This window comes from Anser anser (assembly GCF_964211835.1).
Source record: "Anser anser genome assembly, chromosome: 6".
NCBI classification, from domain to species: Eukaryota; Metazoa; Chordata; class Aves; order Anseriformes; family Anatidae; genus Anser; species Anser anser.
In genome coordinates, this window is record NC_139726.1 from 32,050,855 (window position 1) to 32,067,573 (window position 16,719).

Sequence of the window (16,719 nt, forward strand, 5' to 3'; positions counted from 1 at the left end):
CTTATAATGAAGTCACAACTCTGACAAGAAGCTTGCTTTTCTTCAGAGTGTTTTCCTAGATCCCTGGGACCTGAAGACCACAGTTGTAAAAACAGGAGGCGAGAACAGGGTGATCGCTACAGATAATGCAATTATAGTTGTCTTTTGGGGATGATTGGTTATAACTGGCCTCTTTGTACTTAATATAGGATTTGACAATCTCTGCGTTCTGACTCTGGGATCTTTAAATTGGAAGTTGAGCAGTGATGAGCAAAACATGCAGGTGTTCTCAAACGTTTATTTTACTTAGGAATGTAATTAAGGAGTGCCTTAACTTTAAAGGTATGCAGTGTGTAAGCTAGGACTATACCAAACAAATTTTGCTGAACTACTAAATCTTCGCATTAATTCTTTTTACGAAATTCATTTTGGTCGTTGCATGGACTCTCCAGGTGCTCAGTAAACGAACTTTCAGCCCAGGAGAGGGCCCTCTTTATCCTAGCAAATTATAGTGATTCTTCATTACCATGCGGGGGGGAGGAGGAACATTTGAGTATTTCACTGTGGTTACTCTTTTTCTTTAGCTAACCTGAGTAAATTGTGAGCATGATAAATGTATTCAGATGTTATTTGGGATATATAACATCAAACTCCCCAGAAGTGGCTGATGTCTTGCAGCTGTTTTGACCGTAGAAATAACTCAGTTGTGTTTTAATGTCCCCTGTGTGCTGGGGAGTTAATCTATTGGAATAAAAGCAAAGCTTATGTTAAATAGCCTGCTTAGAGCAGTAGTTTTGAATTTTACTGTGATGCTTGATTGTGCAAGATAAAATATTATTGTAAAGTTGGATGATGTTTAACTGCAGGCCTCAAGGCAGGTAAGATCTACTGGGCTGTAGAGGGATGTAAGATTTGTCTGGGAGCAAACACAGCCATTTTTCCGTGAGCCTCAATTCATGAAGCACACAGATAGTAGCACAAGCCTAGCCATCAGAGAGCTGAGGCTTTGCTACTTCAGATTTAGGTCGCCAGGTTTGCAGACCCATCGAGTGCGTCTCATTCTGAATGTATGTCAGTCCAGTCTCTTCCTCTCCCTTGCATGTTAATATATAAAGTGTGAGAAGGAACTATATTATATGGAGCAGCTGCATATCTTTTGGACAAAGAGAAAACAGGTGAGAGGTACGTTTCTTTCCAGAAAGCTATCCTCGGTTTTCAGTATTCCTTGGCAAAATAACTTTTTGGAAATCTATAAGGTTTAGTAGTTGTGGCACTTCATTTACCATTTGAAGTTTTCACTGACTGGGAAAGACATGAACTGCAAATGAAAAATATTATATGGACCAGTGGACCTATTAATTGTCCCGCTGGTCTAGTTAATTTTTGTAAGTTAATCTCCTACACATAGCTAATTTATATTTTTATAGCTTTTTTCATGTGCTCACTCTCTCAACTTCTGTCTTTTTTCCTTGCTTCACAGCAAGCCAAGTGATTTGAAAAATTAGATCTGTGCATTTGCAATTTCACAGTACTTCCTAAGTGCTTTCACTCAAATGGGCTATCTTGCCAGTTCTTCATGCACAATAAGTTTAGCATTAGTAAAAATTGTTGTTGCCCTATTTTTTAAGATGTTAGCTGTCTTTGAATAGTTGAATCTGATTCTCAATAAGCCTGTGGGAGTGCTTAGGGATAGACTGCAGTCCCCAATTATGAATGGCAGAGAGGTAAAAGCTATTAAAACCTGAGAGTAATTCCAGGAGGCGTTGGACCCATGACACACAACTTTGCTTTTTCTTAGTCAAGACAGTGCAGGGACTTCACTGGCTATGTGCAAGATTGGAGCCTCCTGCTAAGAGCAGGTTAATTGGAAACCTTAGCCCTGTTTGGGTATGTAAGATGGTCTTTCTGGCTACATGACTTCATTTTTCCTTTTGTCAGAATCAAAAAGTTTTGCTAATTTACACACTCAGATGTGAATGCTGACATGAGAGACCAAAACTGGTCAGATTTCCCTGTGGGGATTGGTGTTTTTGGGGCTGTGCTGGCACCTGGCTGCGGGACTTCCCATCAGTACTGAGCTCTCCTCTGGGACTGGGGTAAACCTTGGGCTTTGCTCAGCTGTGGAGCAGCAAATAATATTTGGTGTCAAAGTGTAGCAGCTAAAAATTCGTGATTACGAAGTATTACATAGTGATTGCTTGCTTGTGTCAGAAGCTGTGCGAGTCTGGGGCTTCTAAGGAACTGAGAGGGGTGTCTCCCTGTTTATCTTTTCTTCTCTGGTCACTTGTTTCCTGAAAGCTTCCTGAAACATTTAGAAGGTAACTTAAATTTCTTTTTGACTACAGCAATTCAGCTCTGTGGACTTCCCAGTGAAGACTTCAGCAGTGTTGCACCATGAACTGAATCCCATTTTTAAAGCTTCTTTAGAAAGTTCTTTGATCTGTGAGTCCTTAAGATATCACCTGTCATCTCATCTAAGTCATACTCAGCAGCTGATATTGAGTTGCTCTTCATTGGGCTCCTCTTTGTTCTCAGCACAGATATCCCACTCTTTGATGGGAATTTGTACTAGCCCTAAGAGCCCTCTGCTGACTATTCACGACCTTGATGAGTGACTAATAAGAGAATGTTTGCATCAAAGGATACATCCAACCCTTGAATGTTTAAATCAACTTACAGAAAGCTCACTTACACTCTGGTAGAAAGAAGTATGCCTTGGAGACCTTGTGTTCTGGCATAAGCACCAGAGATGTTTACTTCTGTCTTATGGAAACAGTTGGCCCTCTTCCCTCTGAGGGTGGAACTTGTCCTGCTCAGTGGCCACATGGACTGGAGCGATTCTCAACAAACCCAGACCTGTATTAGGAAGAGATAAGCAGTTACTGATACTTCTAGAAAGCTGTTTGTGTGACAGAATGGACCTAACGTGTTTGCCACTCACTTTTATTTCACAAATTGGATCCTTTTTTTTTTTAATCCTGAGCAAGGTGAAGGATTTCTCTCATTCTTCAGCTTTGTTGAATAAAGACAGATTTGAGCACATCTTTTTTGCCAAACCTGCTCATAGGTTTAAGAACCAACATATGTTCCTAACACATTAAAAAGGGTTCCTTAGGTAACTACGTCAATAATTGTACCAGCTGAAGAGAGACCTGTTTTCTTTCTGATTATGATCACTTCTTGGGTGGTTAGTGGGTGCTGAAGTAAAAAGAACAATTTTTTTGTCTTCTTTGAACAGGAGGCATAGATTAAAACAATACCATACTCAAAATCCGTTGTCTGGATGTGTTCCTCATCTTAGTTTTATTTTGTAAAAGAACTTCTCACCCTTCAGCTCTTCACCTCTTCTTTCTTCACTTTCTTTAAGGTCAGCAAGATGCTTTAATACAGATATTCACAACACTTAAGCCCATCACTTGGGCTGTTGTGCATTTTTTTTTTTTCAGATCTGATCTCACAGGCCTGTCACGGTTTGTTTTAACTGTGTGACCTTAACATCCGGTGGCTAGCCGGTAGTTCTTTGCTGCATACTGACAGGATAGCTTTCTGCAATGCTCTCGTAAGAAGAGATTAAAATGTTCTGAAACATGGGAAGAGAGAGGTGAAGAAACAGTTAAGTGAATAGAGGGAGAGTAGCTTGGGCTCCTGGTTGTGCAGTTTAATTGGCAAAACATATTCGTTGAATATAAACATGTATATTTAATTGCATTGGCCTAAAGGTAAACATTCATGAAGTGTTTTTTCAGTGGTTAAGGATCTTACTGTAACTTTACGGGGGGGGACACCCCCAAATCTCTCCAACTAACATGCCGCGATTTCTTTTCCCTCCCACTTTTTTCCCAGTGAAAGGTCAGTCATCTAGCCTAAAGTTGACTTTGGTTTACGTGCCACTGTTGTTTCTCTGGAAGCATTGTTCAGAGGAGCTGTCCTACAGCAGTTTGAGTGGAACGTGATCCTTATTTAAAGAAAAGGCAAAAGCTATCCTGATGATGCATGGCAAAGCAGGAACAGCATGACAATATTTAATGGGCTACAACTCCCAGGCCTGGGCTGAGCTTTAACCAATTATCTTTTAGTCTGCAGAATTTGTATTAGGCTAGCTCCTTGCTCATTATTAACACCGGCAAGCTCAACTTTGGCAATGATGTGAAAGGAGAAATTGTAAAATACCAGGATCTCCTGTGTGGGATTTCTGTGGATTGTAGTGTTCCCAAGAGCTTCCGTTAGCAAGCTGTGCTCAGTCAGGAGCACAGAAGGAAGCTGAGGTCAGACACAGCTCTTAGCTGTGCACTGGCCAAAGCCCCCCAGCTGAGTCGGGGTGAAGACTTAATGATCTGAGCTTCTGTTGGGGCTGGCTTGGGTTATGGCCTTACGTGGAATTCCCTGTAAATCCTCCTGGATTCTCACTCTGCACAAGAACACGTGGCTCGCTGAGAGACAGCACTTCAAAGATGCAGCAGTTTTCTGACCTCTTTAAATGTTTCATCGTTTGATGATGAAGCTTGCCAGGTTTCAGGTACCGAGCCAGGGCTTTGTTCTTGTGACAAGCTTCCCCTTCATAATGAGCTCTTCTTGTGCCTTTTAAGAGCCAGAGCTACATGAGGTGGGGAGAAGAGGATCAGCTGGCATAGGCATTATTCCTGCAAAGGGCAAAGCAAGCAGAATATCTCCCAGAAGTGCTGGCAGAGGACTGTTTGTTAACAAGTTACACCAGTTTCAGGCTTTCCTCTGCTTGCTGCTGTCCTGCAGCTGCAACGTCGTGTGAGGAGGAGATGGAAGCCATGCCTGTGTTCGGTGTTGTGTTTATAGCAAATCATGGCTGTCTGAGTGATGATGAAAGAATGTGGGAGGAGAGGGGTCTTGAAGCATATCTAATAACCGAGATGCCACACAGGATGGATAGTTTTCAACAAAATTACCAAGCCAAGTCAAATTTGAATGAATTGGCTGTAATGTGTTCTGTGGACCAGCATGCTAAGGAAAATAAGGTGCTTACTCAAATTCTGGAAGTAGGAGGGAGTTCCAGCTCCCAAGAAGAATGCAGATAGCTTTTCCCATAAAAGTGTAACTGCATCAAGCTCCAGTGTTTAGCACAGTAGGAAAGAATCTTCTGATATTTCTTTGGTGGCAAAGGGGTAAGCCAAAAACGCATTTTCTTCATTCTGTAATGCCAATGAGAAGATTAAATCTGAAATTTCTGGGTCTCGCAGATGATAACAATGCATCTCCAAAGAGTGTAACAAGGACTGTGGTTTATTTAACATAGTGCTCTGAACGTCCCTTATTCCTCAGCTGAATGCAGCAGCTTGTAATTCAGTATCCATCTGTCTTGGATGTAATTCTTATTTGAAGCTTTGTGTTTTTTTAGCTGAAATTACATATTAATAAGAAAGTGGTGGTGGGGAAGCTACCCAGCTAATGTGCCCAGTTAGTTAAGAATCAAGTCACATTTTATTTACTTAAACCCATCTGTGCTTGTTTTGCCAGTAATATATTTGGTCTGCGGCCTGTGGACTATGCAGACAGTGAAAAGATGAAGTCTGTGCTAATGTTACCAGTGAAGAATGAATCATTTTCACTTAGCCAGCCCTCTGAGGTAAGTGTTTGGTGTGGTGGGGTTTTTTACTTTTTAAAAAAAAAAAAAAAAAAAGCATAAGTTTATGCTGTAAGTGATGAAGGCTTGGTCCTGGGTAGATTATTTAAGTCCTTGCCTTTACAGGGGGATTTAAAATAGGTTGGGGACCTTGGGTAGTATTTCTAGGCTGCATGCAGGATACTTACAATGGTATTTGGCATTATAGTAGCTTTATCTGGGAAAATGAAAGATATTTCTTGCAGTGGGGATTCATTGTAGAAGAATAAATACTGTTATTCCTGAACTATTGTTGATTGAACTTTGCTGTTGTTGGTGTTTTTCTGCATATTTAAATTTGCTGTATTTGCCAAACTGCCTGAAAGCAGTGGTAGTCCTTGCTCCAGGTGCTTTTCTTGCATCGTTCCAATATTGTCACTTGTCCAGCAATGAAGATATCAGCTCAATAGCTGAAAACAGCTTTGGGGGTATCATTTTTGTTTTTCTTTTCTTTTTTAATTTTGCCAAAGACTTCTATGGATTTGTGACCAAAATCAAGTTGTCCAGACTTATCATTATGAAATGCTTTGTGCTTCCTAATGAAAGGTGATTAAACTGAGCTGGCTGACACAAGCAGTCCTAATCTATTTCAGGGTGTACAGCCTGCTATGATCCCACCCCACTGAGGTAGTAAAATGTCTGTTGGCCAAAAGAAAACTGTTGCAGCTCAATCATCAAAAGTATGACTGTTGATCTGAGCTGTAGCAAATGCAAGATAACACAGCTCTACTGTCACAAGCTAAACAGATTTTGCATTGGCTTTGGGATGAGTGTGTGCCCAGTGGAAGGTTACCACCAGCTCATGTGGAGGACTTGATCCAAAACCTGAGGCTTTAGGGTACCTGGGTCTCACAGTTACATACTGTGGGATCTGGGAGTATATATCAAGACCCAGGAGCTGAAGTATCACACCCATATCAGCATAAAACTTAATCAATCATCATCTGTTGCTTTGAATTAATCCGAATTAAACATTCATTATTTCTAGAGCAACGTATTAGGGACTTCTCAGTAAAAGAAAATGCAGATGTTAATTTTACAGGTAACTCACACTTTGCTACAAGAAGGAGATTTTACTACTTTATTGGGAAATTTTTCTCCTCCAACACTGCAGTCAGCAGGGCTGTTTACATAATGTTCAACCAGCTAAATGTGCACACAGCAGTCTTTTTAAAACACAAAAACAACAAAAAAGGCTGATGCACAAGCTGGTTTTGGTAACTTCTATAAACTAAATAAAGCACCTCTAATGTCAAGCTTTTTTCTCTGGAACCGTTTTTTTATAGAAATTTAATTATGGACCCTGTCCACTAAGCTTGCCATGAATTGTTTTTCAAAATGCTTACTCTTATAAAGCTGCCAAGCAAGTTAGTTACTTTATTTGTTCCCAAACTCTCAGCTTACGTAGGATTCTCTCTTCATGCAGTCACAGAGCCCTAGCCAGCCAAGAGATGGACCTCTTGGCATACTGGGGAGCAGTCTTAGTTCAGAGCAGCAGAAACTGCTGAACAAGCTAGTGACAGTCCTGAAGGCTCGAAGGTGTACCGAATTTAACAGCACAGGTACGTAGTTGTGCTGAAATGTTTCTGTCCAAATGTGATAAATGATTACAGTTCTGCACTTCATGCATGGATGCTGGCTGCAACAATTCTTTTTATCATTATTAAATAACTGCAGTTACAGCAATAGTCGAATAATGGTGTGGTGTGTTCCATATAAACACGTTAAGCATTTGTGGTTCCTGGGGCAGGAGACTTCTTGGGGAGCCACAGTCTGACAAGATACTGCCTGTTATTTAAAATCCCTAAGTCTTGCTCGGAGACCTCTTCTCTTTACACTTTTTAGCAACTTTAAGTTCTCTGCTCATATGAGACATCATGAAAGCTTTTTATCTTCTAGAAGCCTTATGTAAATGGTGCCTTTTGACAGTGTATCACTGACAGTTGACAACTTTCTGCTTATGTGCTACCTTCCTTCAGATTTTGGTGTTCTTTATTAAGATGATGGAGCTGAATTACTGGGTTCACTTTTTTCTTTTTTGGGGTATTAATCCTTCCTATTAAGTTTTCTTTGGAGTGATGCTTCTGTTTGTGAAGGAAATGCTAAGGTAATTTTTCCCCTGCATCCCTTCACACCCTGAATACTGCTGCAGAGTTGCGCTGAGTTCTGTTAGATTTGTGTTAAAGCAGTGAGATACCACAGTAAGATCCTTGTCAGTCAGATAATTTTAAAAGGATTGATGAAAATACCCCATAAACCTGAGTCTCCTTTGAAGATTTAAGTGTTAGCTTAGAGCCGTAAAAATGTGACTTCCCTTTTGCACAGCAAGAACATGTTGAAACCCACAAAATCTCTAATAGCACTTCTACGTATTGTAGCTTAGTCTCAAAAATCACAACCTCTCTTCCCAGTACAAATAAATTCTAGCTTGTTCTTAAATAGTAATTAATTGCTTTTCAGGCATGGTTCTGATTTTTATGTGCTTTTATTTCTCCTGATGTAATCTTTTTCCTAGTAACTCATCTTGTTATCCCCGACGTTCCAATGCCAAGCACCGTCAAATGTTTGATGGCTGTTCTGACTGGATGTTGGGTCCTCAAGTTTGAATGTAAGTATTAAGCATATGGAATTCCTTCTTTTAAAAAAAAGGAATGGTGGATGGACTTGTAAACAAAATTCTTTTTCAACGACTTCCTTAATAGCACTGAATTCCACACAGAGATAACATTATGCTGACACATAACGGGATGGTTGAGGTTGGAAGGGACCCCTAAAGGTCATCTGGTCCAATGCCCTGCTCGAGCAGGGAGGGACCCCTGCAAGCAGCTTGGCCAGGCCTGTGTCCCAGTGGGTTTTGAAAAGAACGGCTCCTTGTCAGAAGTGGGATTCGAACCCACGCCTCCAGAGGAGACTGCGACCTGAACGCAGCGCCTTAGACCGCTCGGCCATCCTGACGGTGCTCATCCATGCTGGCCTAACAAAAAGTGTGAGGTTTTAGGGTTTTAAGCTCCTGAATGAGGAGATTTTTGTTAAATTCAATTACTCCTTCCTTGGTAAGTGTGTGCATTGCAGTACAGTATATACTGAGTTGGTCAAAGCAGCAGTGGGGAATGAACTTGTTCAGTGCTACCTTAAGGGTGATTTTGAAGATCCTTGAGAAATACCCTGAAAGAGGAGGGAAGGAATCTATCTAATTCCTGTATTTCTTAGGAGCAGCTTCCATTGAAATTGATAGGAAATTTTTGCTTGCTTCAGATATATGATCAAAGCCTGTAGGAAGGTAAGGTTTTGCCTATTTATATAGAAGCTGAGATCTTTTGAGAGTTAGAATTTATAACCAAAGGTATGCAGTCAGCTGATTTCAGCCCCTCTTTGTACTTTCTACGTTGGTTGAGAAAATTACTAGGCTCCATGCAACTGCAGGTAGGAACTACCAGGTATAGCTGTCTTGCTCATTCATCTAACAGCACACACAAATCACGTTACTTTTTTTTTTGTTTCTGTACATACGAGCTATGCAGACGAATGTTCTTCCACTACGACAGTAACCTCCAAGGAAAGATGTTTGCATAGTATCCCCTTAGCATGCAAGTAGTTGTCTTTGTGTTGTCTGTCATGTAATCCATCATTAGTTTTTATAGAGTGTGTGCTTTGCTATATGGCTGTGCTGTGGAGTTAGACCTTGAGTTCTGGTTTTTATAATTTCTAATGTACTTGTTAGTGTCTGCTTTCAGTGGAGTTGTAAAAGCCATCTTCTTCCCCTTGACCTTCGTGGCTAAGTCCTTTTAGCTAATAACCACACTACAAATGAGTTAATTATCCATGGAAAACTCATAGACAAATTTCATTCCAGTTTTTTACTGTGTGACTAAACAGAGTGTGAGGATTCTTTAACGGTCTGAATTTTCCACATTCACTAATGTTTTCGAAAGCACTGCTTAATGCTTCAAAAGGTGCAGAGTGGCCTTTCAAGTAAGGCACATCATCAGACTCTGACATTGGACACTTTTTACAGTGTTCATTTGGCTTCCTGATATATTTCTTCCATGATTTTTAAAGGGTCTGCTGAATCTGTGTACTCTCAGATGTTTTCTGCAATGCCTACAGTAGCTTCTGTTTGTAGGCTTAAGCACTCGCAAAAGGAAAATTGTGGTTTTTTTTACTGTGACTTTTGCAAATAGCAGTAACTTCTTGAATATCTAACACAGAGAAATACTGTTTATGCTTAAGCAGATGGGTTTAATAGCCTCCAGATGCTTTGCTGGTAGCAAAGGGGTGATAGTTTCCTGCTTGGAGGTGGGAATGCAGCAGGAAACTCAAAGGCCTAGAGGCGATTTTTGGGTTGGGTAACTGGAAAGGGTGTGTTCAGGTGATCTGGAACAATATCCTGTTTAAGACTGAAAAACTTTTGTGTGGTGAATCACTTTGATGCAAGTTTTTGGCTTCATTTGGTTCGGGAGGTCTGCATACCTTCACCGTATGCATCAGGGTTGTTTTCCTTCAGTTTATCTTCTTGCTAGTCAGTTGCTTGGAAAACTAATGTTGCTGGTAAAGGTATGTAGCTTTCTTCAGCTCAGTAGTAGGGAGATTAAATTAGTGAGACCTGAGTTTAAATCTTTGTGGAAGAACTTTATTTTTAGAAGTGTGATTAAAAAAATAGTTTAGAGTGGGGGTTATTCAGGGAATATTTTCATATTTTTTTGTTTGCAGCTGAATTTTATTTTGTGGCGTTAGAGTACTGATTAGTACAATCCTGACTGCTAATGCTCCCAGCCTAGTAAGCAACATACTACTTAAAAGCGAGTGATTCTCCTCCCTAGTGGGAAGTGTTAGTAATAACTCATGGGGTCTGATGCAGCTAAGTGCCTATAATTAACAGCACTACTCCATCTGTTCCCACCAGTCTGTTATTAGTCTTCTTCAGAGTCATTACAAGTTAAAGATTGTTATAACAAATAATGGGACTCCTGCTGATGGAACATTTGTCTAAGGAAAGGAGGTCTTTGCTTTTCTTCTTCATAACTTTCTCTCTTTATTTATCATGGCTTTTTGACTTCTGTTTGGATAACTCTCCTTACAAGTGATGCAAATAAACTTCCAAAAGTGTATGTGTACTCTGGCTTACTTCTTTCATAGCCACTGCAAATAAATTGGAGGTGTTGCTTATATTTTGGTGTTCCAAACTGCACACTTAAAGTAGATTCTAAATTTGTGTTAAAAAATGACATTGAATTATTTGAAAAACAAAGTTCAGTGTAGCCCTAATGAAATGCTGACTATCATGACAGTGAGTGAGGTTTTTTTTTTACCAGAAGGTAAGCTGTTTAACTGTGATTTCTAAAGTTAGGTTTATAGCCGTATATTTCTTATGTTAACTCTTTCATTATAGCAAAAAGCAGTTTTCTTCATTTGCTTGAATCTGTCTGTATAATTGTATGGTGCTTCTGTTTACACGTCTATACACATATAGAACATCCTCTAGCATCACTGGGGAAGTAATATGGAATTTTCCACCAGAGTTTGAGCAAAGAATAAGGCCTCTAAGAATTAGAGAGGCAGGATTTAAAATACATATATCTTGAGTTTGAGGCTTCCCTTTTGTCTTCAGGTGGAAGTTTTAAGATGAAAGGATGCCATTGCTATGCAATTTTAGAAGAAAAATTTCTCCTTACCACTTGCAGTTCGATATTTTCCATACATAATACACTGTCAGCAATATATCCGCTTTCAGAACAGCACAGAATTCAATTCAGACACTGTTGTCACTGTGCTCCTTGCCCTTGGCCATATTTTTCATTGGTTTCATTATTTTATTGCCCTCATTATTTCTGGGACTGCAATAGGGCACGAAGTAGCATATCATTATCCCTCTGCAAGTAGCCTGAGACAAAGATTCAAGTATTATTTTATTTCCCCTGTGCTTTTTGTAGATCATAGAACAAGGTAATTAAAACCAGCAGAAATCTTTAATAGCTTTTCAGCTGTTCTATTTTTCTTAAGCTCTGATTGTTATCTGTTAAAGCAGGGAATGAAAAACTGTCTCGGTAATAACACTCACTGAAACAAACTTGTGTCAGTCTTTGCAGCAAATTCTTTGAGAATTCAAAATATCTGCTGACTCCTTCATCTGTTTTACTTACCTGGAACAGCATCAATGATTCAGCTCTGATCACTTACAAGAATGCAAAAAATCCTGTGTTTCCTGTAAGGACTTGGAACAACTGGGAGTTGGCTGGAGGAGCCAGGGGACTGCATGACTGACATTTCAAGCAAGAGCATCTTCCTGAATTTCTTGGAGCGTCCTTATTTATGCTGTTAGACAAGGGAAGTGCAAAGCCTGTTTGAGCTCTTAGGCTCAGCTGTCTTTTTTCCACACGTAAATATCTTTTAGATAAAGATGTTATTTAAGACAAAGCTCTTTCTCCTTAAAGCAACCTAAGATTTTTGACCACTGGAGTTTCCCACTTGTTCTGTAGTTGGAGACTCATTTCAGCTGCAGGTGTAGAAAGATCTAATGTGCATATGTGTGTTCTTGTGCTGGGTGTGCAGCAGCAAGGGATGTTTCATGTCAGTAGGGTCTAAACTTCTCCACTCCTACAGTGGATGGCACCTCTTGGCAGGTGGGGAAGCAGTTTTGTGTCAAAGTCTTCACAAATTTGGACTGTGCAGCTGCTGGGATTCCCAGAGGAGAAAATGGGGGGTGCGAATGTCTGGAATGCGGTGTTTGCCTTTGTCTGCATGGCTGGGGTGTAGACTAGTTTGAAATAAGGTCTAAAGAAAAAAGAATCTGTTTCCAGTGCCCCCTAAGTTCTGTTCTGTGTCATCCAGAAGTTCAGTTCTTAATTAGCGAGTCTTTTCATTCTAATTCACTTTTGAAGAAAACCTTATATCAAGGAGCCCCCTTGTGAGGAAAAGGATGGGGGAGTGTTAGCTTATTGATTTAAAAGCATGTGACAAGATGCAGAGTGAGGATGAGCACTGCCAATGAAACTTAACCTAACCTCTGCACTTCAGCTACCTCCATTTAACTTTCTCCAGTCTAGAAAACAGCTGTGGGAAATGGTGGTTTCTTAAAGAAGATGGGACATTTGTGGGGTTTTTGTTTTCCAAATGAAGAGATGATTTACATATTACGTGCTCCTGGCTTCTGGGAATCAATGTTTAAGGACTTGCTAAGCATCTGCTCCATCATCTTTAATAAATATCATCTGGATTAACTTGTTAACTCCCGTTCTTAAGGAAGTTCATCTTAGTCTCTGCAGCATCTTGTGGCATTTCCATCTTTAGGAAAAATGGACTGTTTCACAAAGTGAAATCTCTACCCTGCTTCTGAAAATCTGCAGTTCTAAAGTTACTTTATAGGTTGATAAGAGAAGATACAAAAATTCTTTTCCATGCTTTGGCAGAGAGCAGTAATGTTCTTGAGGAAAGCAAATTGAAGATAGCTGTGCGAAATTCCTCTAAGACTTTGTCTCAGTCCAGTTTTCTTCCTTTCCTAGTAAAATAATCTCATGAAGCTTTACTCAATCTACATACAAGTCTTAAAACCCAGTGCAGAGTGAGCTGAGAAAATTTCAGTTGCGGTTTCTACCAGATCTTGGATGTGTAGTATTTTATCTTTGTTGCTCTCACATCTTTCTAAATTGCTTTTAGGTGTTCTGAAAGATTTTTGTGGCTAACCCCTGCTCTTTGCTTTATTAATGCAAATCCAACAAAACTCCACTGAGGCTAATTGAGTTACTGAGAGCTACCCGTGGGCATCTGTGGGTGATTATAACATGTTCTTGGCATCCAGTTTGTCTTGTACTTCACCCTGTTTAAATTGTTCTTGCTGATGCAGTTAGTTTCATTATAAACCTGTAAGACTTGCATGAACAAGGATTACAGGGCTCTGATCTCAAATTTTGCAAATAATGTTTTCTTTATTTCCAGTACTAGTAGCTACAGTCATATCAAAGGTCAATTAATGATGCCATTAGAGTGGGCTCCCTTTTAACCTGCTTGCTCCTTACATACTGGAAGGTGAGGAGGTTGGGGCAGATGTTCAGTGAAGTAATAAGGGTCAGTATAAGTAGTGATGCTTTACTGTTCTTGCTAATGAGGGGGAAAAAAAAAGGCAGCAGTATTCTTGCTAAATGTGGTGGCATCAAGCTAAAATGCAGTGGTATTAAACTATAACCTTATTTTTCCAATATTTTCTAGAGACCTTTAATGCAGGCTCTTTTTGCTAGATTTTGGTGCAACTGATCTTATTCATATCTACAAATTGCAAGTGTGAAATTAGCTACTTAAGAGGCTCTTAACTTCAAACATTCCATATTTCTATCAAAGAACCTTACGTGACCCTTCTGCATATGTGACCTTGCCTCCCAGCATCATCTTCTGTCAGGCAGGCAGCAAGCTTTATCAGTGAGTGCTTGCACACTTGTGATGGGCGTCACAAACCAGCTCTGACCCACATGAAATGGAAGAAAGCCACTTGTTTCGGTGGCTCAGAACTGATCCAGCTACTGTGATTAAACTAGAGGGCCATTAAAGCACAGTTGCAGTAATCACCCTCTTCTCTTTAGGGAAGAGAACATGCTAAATGAATAAACTCTATCACTCTCAAACCTGGTGAGATCAGAGCTCTTATTGGCAGTAGTATCAAGGAATAAACAGAATTGTTGAGATTCTGACTAAAAAAGTGATCTCATTCTGTCTTGTAACAAACTGGATTCTTAAGCAGATTTCCCTGGAAAGAATGCCCAGACTGTGAATTTGGGAAAGAAAATAATGCAACTCTGGTCTCTACCCCCCCTAAAATTGTGGGTGTCATCTCAAAAGTAAGCTTTCTTTCTCCTCTGCTTTTAGAAAGCTTCTTTAAGGCAGTTCTTGTCCTTCCAAGACTTAGAATCCTGTTCTGATTATTTTACATAAGTAAATAAGATATCCATGTCAATTTTAGAAGGGAGGTGGCATATTGATGGTGTCCTAATTGCTTTTCTAATTAGGATAATAGCAATTCTTTTTCAGTTTATTCCTTTGATTTAGCTTCCAGTGTCTTAGCATCAAGTTCTCACTGGTGGTTCTCTAATACAGTGCTGAGACAAATGAATCTGTAACTTCAGGTGTTCTGGGAATCAATTTAACATGACTACTGTTTGAAGTCAAAGGGTGTTGTGCCTATAACTTAAATAGGAGTACTCTGAGGTCAACAGAGCTTCTGGAAATGTCCCTGTAAAAGCAGTAGTGTTATGCCTTTGAGTACGGTATGGCGTTTTATTTCCTTTTATGTGTCCTCTTAATCAGGATGACACTCACCCTGATGGAGAGACTATTAAAAGGGAACTGTCATGTTATCCAGCCACTCATACGCATTAGCAGCTTTAAAATTAATAAGATCTACTTAGGAAAAAGACCTGGGCTTTATTGAGTCAACTTAGCTTAGAAGTTGTCATAGAAGATAAAGTCCCTAGCTGTATTTAAAAAAAAAAAATAAAATTTTAAACAATTAAAAGGCCTACAGTGTGCTCTAATCTATTTGTATTCATACTCTTAACTGTGAAATTGAGGCTTTCCAGCACAAGGTTGTCTTGTGGTGGTCATACCACACCTTAGAAGAAAGATAGAGCTTGCACATGCCTGCTGCTTCCAACAGACACCATACCACACCTGAAGGTAACGATGCTGTCTTTGAGAACCTCACTGAGATCCACTTGGAGTCACTGCATCTGCAAATGGTAGTGCAAAAGTAGTAAGCTAGAAAAAAGTGACTTGACACTAAGTATTGGGTGCGGAGGGAGAAAAATGAAACAAATGGAGAAGGGGCATTTAAGAATATAGACAATTGTGCAATGAAACACATTGTGAAGACAGAAATACAACTTTAGCACTGTCTTTTTGTCTCAAATATGAGACAGATGGATATTTCACTTTTTTGCTGATTTCTTTTCTTTAAATATTGTGGTATGTGAATCATTGAACACTTGAATACAAAATCTCTTTCTAGTATGCAGGGGTTGCTGAAGGGAGATGACCAACTTAGGATCAAGTCAGTCTGAACAAAGTCTGCAGTTAAAGGACGTAGTGGTCTCTACTACTTAATTATTTTTACTTCCTACTTCTTGTTAGGAAACCTTTCCCCATGGACAGATGTTCCTTAATTGCTCACCTTAGGGTTGTAAGCACCTTCCTCTAGCATCAGATGATATCAATTTTCTGGATGTATACCCTGACCATAGTTCTGATACAACATGCAATTTGTCTTGTTTTCTTATTCTTAATGCTCTCCTTCCACTGTTATCTTGTGTGGATTTGTGTCTGTCCAAACGATATTCTTACTACAGATTAACAGTGCTGTTGACAATAAGAAGATTGTATGTTGAAACCTGAAGCATCACATCTCCTGAGCTTGAGGATTGCAAAGCCTCTTTGCTACCTGCACACAGGCAAAGTGTTAGATAACTTCTTGAGATGTCCCTGAGCACAATGCTTCACAAAAAAGCATTTGTTCTTATTTGTCAAGTGTGGCAAGACCCATGAGTCAGAGCAAGTTCTGCTTCTACATCTTGCATGAAAAAATATGTTCTGGAGTCAATAATGCACTGTTTTTCCATCAGTAGGAAACATATGGAGAGTTTGTTGTTCCACAAAGGAGTGTAGGCCTAACAGTGTTACAGTGCTGCCTCTTAACATACTAATGTGTTTCTTTCTAAAAAAAAAAAAAAAAAAGCAATACACCTGGGCGCTAGGAATGTATGTTCAGGGCTTTTTACTCTGTCTGGAATACATAACTTCTGTGCCACCAATCTGTTCAGACACAGATCTCTTCTTATTCTAGCCTGCTAAGAAAAGTTAATGAGGACACTGATGATGCAAATATTGGCTAGACAAGTGGTGTGTTTGCATATTTCTAGTTTTTCAAGGAAACAAATATTTGTGATTCTTATGGATACAGTGAAGGACAACATATCTAGTTGAGTCTTGCTGTCTTGGCAGATTTTCGTTACAAGTAACAAGGAACTTTAGGGCCTACAAATTACTTGGAGAAACTGGCATGAAATGGATGGACATATGTATGCAAAACAGACTTGGTCTGTTTTCTGTGAAAATACACGTTCTTCTAA

General features: G+C 39.7%; 1 protein-coding gene across 1 annotated transcript in view; it reads left to right on the top strand.

Annotated features, from left to right (window-relative positions):
• BARD1 (BRCA1 associated RING domain 1) overlaps nucleotides 1-16,719 on the top strand; it is a 46,588-nt gene that overhangs the window by 25,706 nt on the left and 4,163 nt on the right. Inside the window, exons 7-9 of the mRNA XM_083840623.1 lie at nucleotides 5,467-5,575; nucleotides 7,038-7,173; nucleotides 8,127-8,219. Of these exons, the coding sequence (XP_083696749.1) occupies nucleotides 5,467-5,575; nucleotides 7,038-7,173; nucleotides 8,127-8,219 (338 nt within the window). The remainder of the gene's footprint in view (nucleotides 1-5,466; nucleotides 5,576-7,037; nucleotides 7,174-8,126; nucleotides 8,220-16,719) is intronic.